Source organism: Limanda limanda, chromosome 16 (genome assembly GCF_963576545.1).
Source record: "Limanda limanda chromosome 16, fLimLim1.1, whole genome shotgun sequence".
In the NCBI taxonomy this organism is placed as follows: domain Eukaryota; kingdom Metazoa; phylum Chordata; class Actinopteri; order Pleuronectiformes; family Pleuronectidae; genus Limanda; species Limanda limanda.
Genome location: NC_083651.1, coordinates 16,353,260 through 16,361,364, shown reverse-complemented (window position 1 = coordinate 16,361,364; position 8,105 = coordinate 16,353,260). Strand labels below are relative to the sequence as shown.

The 8,105-nt window shown below is 41.8% G+C and overlaps 1 protein-coding gene across 1 annotated transcript; it reads left to right on the top strand.

Annotated features, from left to right (window-relative positions):
• The first annotated feature begins 874 nt into the window (after window positions 1-874).
• On the top strand, window positions 875-5,166 carry cdca7a (cell division cycle associated 7a). Its single transcript, XM_061088892.1, has 10 exons — window positions 875-903; window positions 1,563-1,706; window positions 1,822-1,938; window positions 2,034-2,237; window positions 2,342-2,419; window positions 2,547-2,732; window positions 2,838-2,966; window positions 3,061-3,210; window positions 3,302-3,438; window positions 3,540-5,166. The coding sequence occupies exons 1-10, from the start codon at window positions 883-885 to the stop codon at window positions 3,571-3,573; spliced, it is 1,200 nt and encodes a 399-aa protein (XP_060944875.1). The 5' UTR covers window positions 875-882; the 3' UTR covers window positions 3,574-5,166.
• The last annotated feature ends 2,939 nt before the right edge of the window (window positions 5,167-8,105 follow it).

The window sequence follows — 8,105 nt, the reverse complement described above, 5'->3', positions numbered from 1 at the left end:
TCTAGTAAGACCGTAAGGCCTTGGCAGAGGTATGCACTTTACTAAGTGCTTATCCAGTTCATATGTTTGTCAATGGTCAGAATTAAAAAGGTCTATCTAGTATGAATGTCCCCACCCAACACAGTTATCATGATTTCCTCTGTGCCTCAAGCTGATCTGCTTCCTGTTGTTAAAAACCTGTTTCTCAGGTGACTTTTGGTCTTTGCCTTTGGATATATCATTAACTAGGATTTATTCCCATTGTTGTTTTTAGTATCAGTGCGCCCCTTAGCTCCAGAAAATGTTTTTATTTAATTTATTTATAACCTCTAAACCACTTTAAGTGTAAATGAAATATTCAAATTTACAAGACTGAGTAAAGTGTTATTTGTTAACAAGGAAACAAGCTTTAATGTGCAGGTGACCACTGAGCTTGAAACTAAATATGAAATTCACTTAGATTGTGAAGATGTGGCCTGTTCCATAAATCTCAAGATGAAACGGAAGTGACACTTTACGCGCCTTGTATGCAAATTCGAGAGTAAGAGTTTCGCGCCGCCACAGAGTTCATGAAAGGAACACAAACACGGACTCGTACAAATCGAATAGTTTCTGAAGTTTTATCGGTTTTAAAAATGTAGCAGGGAATTAAAACACTGATCATGACTTGCGAGTATCAATTTAACCGCCAATAACATACAACACATGTTTTACTTTTAATAAAACGACCTGAGTGGTTGTATGGGTCTTCCAGGACTTTCCGTTGGCGCGGGAAACGAACATTTCGCGCCCTGCGTGCAGGGGCAGGATCCACATTGTTCACTTCACTTCAGATCCGATCCGAGCTGCTGCTGCTCCTCACTGTTTCCAAGTCTGTGTGCAGGAAAAACTTCGACTAGAAAAATGACCCTGACCCGCGCCCAGGTAAGAAAAACAACTCGATCCAAGAAGGTTACATGATCATAGATGTTGTGTTTAACTTGTAATAACGACACTTTTAGTTATTACCACGTTGTAATGGTAGAGCTGCAGTTTTTAATAATACTATTGTTCTGATTAATCAAGTGTAATGTTATATCAGGTCTGCAATGCAAACATTAAGAAAGAAGTTATAGTTCTATTGAAAGTGTTGTGTTTAAATGTGATCGACCGAGTTACCAGCAGACTCAGGGGTGTGTCCCATAGGATCCACAGAAGAATGAGTCGATCTAAGTTAGTCCACTGACAGGACTCATGTTGATTAACAATAATAAACAATCATTTCTTTTAATGTAAGCCTTTTTTAAATGCTCCATCAAAAGGTTAGAAACTATGTGATGCCAGAATTTTAATGCACTGACCTTAAATCCTTTTCAGACATGTTCTTATATTGTCAGATTATTGATCAGGAAAGTAGTAGATTCGTGCAAAAGTCCATTTATTTAGTTGTGGATTCAGAACTTTGTGCCACCAACACAACAAGATACCAGGGCATTGATCTGGACCACGTATTTCAGAGTTACTGAAGTCAGTCCTTCCTGACTGAGCCACGGTTTTGTAAAAAGCGACTCCTGTTTCCTCAACCTGCCTGTTTTCATTCACAGAGACTGGCAGTTCAGCCTCCTCCGTCCACCAGGATGAGTCTGAGGAGCTTCCGCAGTGTCCCGCTGGTTCCCATGGAGTCCTCCTCCTCCTGCTCCGATGACAGCTGCGACAGCTTCGGCTCAGATGGAGGCTTCGCAAATACGGTAATAACGAGTGACCAAATATAATCATATATACAATCTAACAATGCAGAGGTTAATGTATAGGCTCTTAGCATCAACATATGAAACTAATATGTGTGTGTGTGTGTGTGTTCAGAGAAACAACTTGAGACCGACGAGGAGGACGGCACAGAAACCAGAGGTGGAAACGTCAGAGGAGGAGATTTGCAGTGCGTTTGAGGAGACTGGCATCAGCAGGCGCATGAAATCCATGGTGCGTTTTGGATCAAACACAACCACAATATAATTCATTACTTAGTGTACCATCACGTAACTTTCTTCTAACTATGAATTGTTCTTTCTAATCAGAAAGTGGACTCTGAAGCTCCGAGACGCGGCCGCAGGTCCAACGTGCTGAAGGTTGCCATGACGTTTCCCACCAAGAAAGCACAAGGAATGAAGAGGCCTGCGTCCGAACCGCTGCCTCAACCCAAAGTACAGGACTCCGACTCGGAGGAGGAGACGGACTTCATAGGCAAGAGAGCCCTGAATATAAAGGAGAACAAGGAAATGGTACAAATTGCTGCATTTTTATGAAAATGATTTCTGAAGTTTGGTCCAATCGCTTGAAATTTCCCTTTTGGTTTCCACTCATTAATTTGTCCTTTGATTTGTAGCTGGCAAAGCTCATGGCAGAGCTGACCAAAGTGCCTGGACTCTTCCCGCCACGGACGCCATCATCTGCTTCCTCTACGGTAATTTACTGTCAATTATTACTTTCACTTTCAGATCTGCTCTTTAACACACACACACACACACACACACGCACCACAGAAGCAGATAGTGTCTTAATCAAAGCTGATCATATTTGAACTTCTTCAGCCCAGACAGGCAGCCCGGCGAGCAACCCCGAGATCTATCAGGAGGAACCCGGAGCGTCTGTCCCGGTCCCGCACCCGGTCCCGCACCTCGGTGGACGGACCCCCCAGCCCGACCTCCGAGGAGGAGACCGACGACAAGTTCAGCCTGGTTCGCAAAAGTCGCTACTTCGAGGAATACGAGGAGCCGGTAAGTCATTTTGCGCGAATGATCTGTCTCCTCGTACGTTGCCCGTAAATTCTAATACACAGGCATCAATCACAGTCTAATTAACTACATTTATTCCTGGTGCAGCCCCGTCGCCGTGTCTTTAACGGCATGAAGGCCATTCCTCACGTGGTGCGGCCCGTGGAGGAGGTCACGGAGATGGAGCTGCAGGGGATCTGCCTCAACGTGCGGGAGAAAGTTTACAACAGCTGCACTGTAAGTGTCACGTTCGCTGAAACGCCGAGACTGTTTGAGCATTTCGTTTTGGTTGTAAAGCTCTGAGGCTAAAGACGGTAAAATGTTCTCTCAGGGCTCCACCTGCCACCAGTGCCGCCAGAAAACCGTTGACACCAAAACGAACTGCCGTAATCCCGAGTGCCAGGGGGTGAGGGGCCAGTTCTGCGGCCCCTGTCTTCGTAACCGCTACGGAGAGGAGGTCCGAGACGCTCTGCTGGATCCGGTGAGTTCTTCAACGTACAGGAGTGTGTTCAAGTTTGATCGTGCATGAGGCAAACTAGTCTTGACTGTTTCCTTCTCGTTGCTCGTGGCAGGAGTGGCTGTGCCCGCCGTGCAGAGGGATCTGCAACTGCAGCTTCTGTCGAGCCCGGGAAGGTCGCTGTGCCACCGGAGTGCTGGTGTACCTGGCCAAATACCACGGCCACGATAACGTGCACGCTTATCTGAAGAGGTGACTGGTGCATTTTAAACAAATTACAAGTGTGTATTGTTTTCATATTAGCACATCAGCTGGTTAACACTTTGGGTTTTTGTTTCCTCTTCCCTCTGCAGCTTAAGAAAGGAGCTGGAGGAGAGCAGCGAGTGAAGCTCGGGGGGGAAAAACTGCTGCTGGACCAAACTGACCAAACCGTCTGTGACCATTTTGACAAACACTGAGTTTAACTATTGTTCGGTTTTTCCATAGTTAAACATTACTTACTGGTTGTGTTGAGAGCTAAAACTTCTGTATGTAAAGATGGACGTCATGACTGAACTAAAAGATGGGTTCTGTAATTTCCGTCATCACTAAGATGTATGAACGAATGTTAATTTTCGGCCAAGTTTAGTTTTAATTTCCTTTTTTGATTACTTACTTTTATCAAAACGAGGGTGAAAAGTCATGATTGACAGATAAAACGAACTCATGACTGGTTGAGCACATGTGTTGACAGGAGCTCGCTGTGGTGGCGTTCATATCCGGGTTATCTTACCCTAGAAAGAGGGTAAGGTACCCTATCCCTAGGATAGAGGGAGGAAGTGAAGTTGTGTCGTCCAACTTTATTTACAGTTCAATTTCTAAGGCTTTCATTTTTAACTGACATCTGAAGAGGGCGTTCCCTGTTCTCCTCATTTCAAACCCTCCTCATATTGTCCTCTGTTGTCAAAAGCCGATCTCTTACATTAAAGCTGCTTTCAGACATGCACCGAGCTCCTGTTCACCGGAGGAGGTGCATGTGTGAACGCAGACGTCTGAGTGAGAGGCTCAGCAGTTTCGACTTTCTCCGCCCTCGCCCGAAGCAGGAACATTTCTTAACCCCAAATTGTTGACTGGGGTCGCACATGTTTAAAAATGACTTCAGTGTTCCGTGATGTACATATTCACTTTTCCCTGAACACGTTGCAAATACACGGCCGTCTTGTTCTAGTGATCTACTGTATTTGACATTGTTTTAAATGTAAATATGTTCTCAAACCTACAAATGAATTTGCTTCCAATGGATCCATCTTTGTGCCTTTTTGCTAATCGGCTTGTGTTTTCTACAAGTCTTTAATCCTTTTTGTAAAAGTGTAAATGTATGAGGGGGAAAAAAAACTGTTTGGTCGGAACGTCCTGAAGAAATGACCCAAAGATCTGCGAGCTACTGAGGTGCTGCAGGTGTAAAGGGCACAGACTGGGGTCCACTGCCTCTAGCTTCCAAACCAGGAGCAACTGTGTGATGTACTACAGCGCCTGGTTAAATATCCTTCATTAGATAACTGTCACTAATGGTGTGGAAACAATTAGCACGCACCCTAATGGGAATCTCATACCTGTAAATCATTTGATCCTGTTTAAAGCGCGTCCTCGCTCTGCTTCAGTCTCTTTGGCTCATTTTCTGCCTTCCACTGTTAAGTAGGGTTGCTTGATGGTGGCAATAGAGTTATGGCCCACGTTCTCTGTTCGTAAGTGCAATTCTCCACTCGAGATGACACGGAATTAACCTATGGGTCGTCTGGTCTTTTTGAAACCTGCTCCCTTTGTGTGGAGCCTTCAGCAGGACATGCTCTGATCAGTGGCCGATGTTTTCTTCTTCACTGTATCAACACAAGGACGTCGTCTCACTCCTGCTCGTGTTTATGAGGCGCCGCATCTCCAACAGGAAGAGTGATGCTCGGCTATCGATGTGGATATCTGTCACCGCGATGCTTGCTATGTGCTTACTGGGTTAACTGTACATTTTCATTAAAGCGTTAATCACTGCACAGTCATGTTATCACTTTTCTTTGGAATTGACCATCACTCCATCCAGAACAGTGGCAGCTGTAATTACTGTTATTGAAACGTGGAGGAGAGAAATCCCGAATGCTGCTGGTGATTGAAGATGTTAAGGACTGTGGAGGTTTATTAGCGTTTCTGTCGCTGTTTGGCAGCTACAGTCTGTTTACTGCGAGTTTGTGGCGGGTGAAACTTTTGACTCTTGGCTGGTTAAAAAGTTTGACACCATGTTTTTACAAGGTCATCACAGCCACTGCAGTTTGAAGGGTTTGAAACTGGGTACAACTGCATCAAAGAGACTGTACAAGTAAAATTAGTATCTCAAACGTATCAAGTATGCAAACTGCCCCTGCACATGTGTGATGTAAATCCAGTTACACTAGTTTTTATTATTTACTAATAGTCAATTAATAGTGAAGCTTGGGTAATATCAAGATATTGAAATATGATCATGGTGACATCTGTCAGACTAACTTTAAAAAGCTCCAAATTAAATTAAAAAGCATAAATCCTCACGTTTAATGTACAAGACCCTGCTCTGTAACATGTTAAGAGGAATATAAGTGGAATATTAAATTTAGCAACTTTGATAACAACGTTAATAATGTCTGATTAAGAAGTAGAATGGCAGTCAGTAGATACAGTGCCTGTAGGGCCTTGGTGGAAATATGTCACATTACAGTTAAGTTTAGTTAAAATCCAAATACATGAATGATCGATGAAATACTTAGTCATATTGGAAACCACACCCAATATAATCATATAATACAAAACAAAACAAACAAAATCATCAATACCATTTATAATATAAATACTCAAGGGAAAATTTGATGTGTTACAGTTAGAATAAAAGAAAAAACAGACGGGGAAGAATATATATATTTACACTACATGACTTTGTAGTTTAAAAAAAAATTATTTTACTGGTGTTTTACTGACCTGAGGAATATTATTACAACATGCGAACTATGTCTAATAAAGTTGGAACATAAAGTAGCTAAAGTTGATTAAACCTGATGAACTGAATGAATCTCACACAAGCTGGACTTTTCAGGACGTTTGGAAACATATTTGGGAAAATAAAAGCAGTTCTTTGCTCACTGTAAATTACATATTTAAATGATGAAACCTGAAACCTCTGACAAGATGCACGAACTATAGGTCAAGTGTGTTTTTACATGATGAGCAGGTCGGCTGGTCACCTCAGACACATTCTGATTGGATAGATTTTCGCATAAAATACAATCCCAAGAGGTCGAACCTTTCAAAGCAATTAAAGTAATCACACTTTCAAGAGACTGTGTGTGTGTGTGTGAGTGTCACCTGAGCAAAACTGAAACAGTTTTTAGCTCAAACGATTTTATAATCCAATAAATATATTGATTTACAAATCCAGTAAATAGTCTCCTACCGTTACAGTACAGTCATAATTAAGACTGTAAATCTGGTGTTTGTTAATTACACACGTATTGACACAACAATAAAAACAATATAATAAAATATCATTGAACAACAATGATTCTTGTAAGGTGTCACAAGCCAAGGTTGGAAACTACTGGGTTATTCTCTAACAATAGGTTATTAAAGCATGTTAAATCATCCAGTATTTAAAATCCAAAAATATAAAAGTCACTTTTAAGTAAGGCTGTCAAATATATGTAATAAAGTAGAAAATACAATGGTATGTGTATCAAAAGCAGCATAGACACAGACACACACACAGACACACACACACACACACACACACACACACAATAATGTCTCCATCTTCTTCCTGTCATTAGTTTCTCAAGGGAGTGAACAGGTAATCCTAGCCTTAATGTTAATGCAGAGGCGGTGTGGCCCAGGATGTAGAGTGCTCGTTTGACCAGGGGGTAGAGTTGTCTTTCTTCAACAAGAAGGTTGGAGGTTCAATCCCCACTATTACCCATCTGCTTGCCAAAGTTCCCTTGGCAAGATACTGAACCTCTAAATTTCACAGAACATCAACCACCTAATCATTGCAAAATATCTCCCACTATGTAAATAACTGAAAATATATGAAAAGTTAATTTTCACCACTATCTAATTCTCTGAAAATTTTGGTAAGAATTCGGGCATGTTAAAGCCCTCAAAAAGCCAATTAATTTGCCTGAAAAAGAATAATAATAATCCTTACAATTTCATTAGCGCCTCACTGTCTGTCAGTGTCTGTCAGTGCTCTGGCCCTAAAAATGCCTGATCATATTTTAACAGCCATAATAATATTAAAATATAACCTTTGTTATTATTTGTGGAATCTGTAGAATGTGTTAGATTTCGTCTGGTCCTATGTTCACTGTATGAGGAAAACAGAATACCAAGAACAGCTCACAAAGCAAATCAGTGGAACTAATTATGGTCAGTGATTAAAATTTACCTTGCAGTTGGCACATAAATAAAATCCTCTTATCCTCATACTTTCTTCGGTCACAACAGTATAAATAAAACTTACAACATCCTTCTTTTCTTACTATTATTAGTAAGAAACTATTATTAGTATAATAAAGATGCACTTGAAAATGCTAGTCCTGTATTAAATACCAATGATCATCCACTTTGGGGTGATGAATATTTAGGGAAGTAATTGTTTACAACGCTCAAGCATTGAGCTGATCTGGTAATCAGGCTATGAAATACAATATTTATTCATTAGAGCAGATTTAATGAGGCCTTGCGGCGCTAATTATGAAAACCAGTGTAGCAGTAAATGAGTAGCGCACGGTGGCGGGCGGCGGGGTACCTGTGAGGAGGGACTGGGGGTTGAAGTGCCCTGAGTGCCATGGCACAGTGAGCAGCCACACGCAGCCTGACTGGGTCCGACCGGCCCCTCAGCCATACATCAACGGACCTGCAGACAGGTC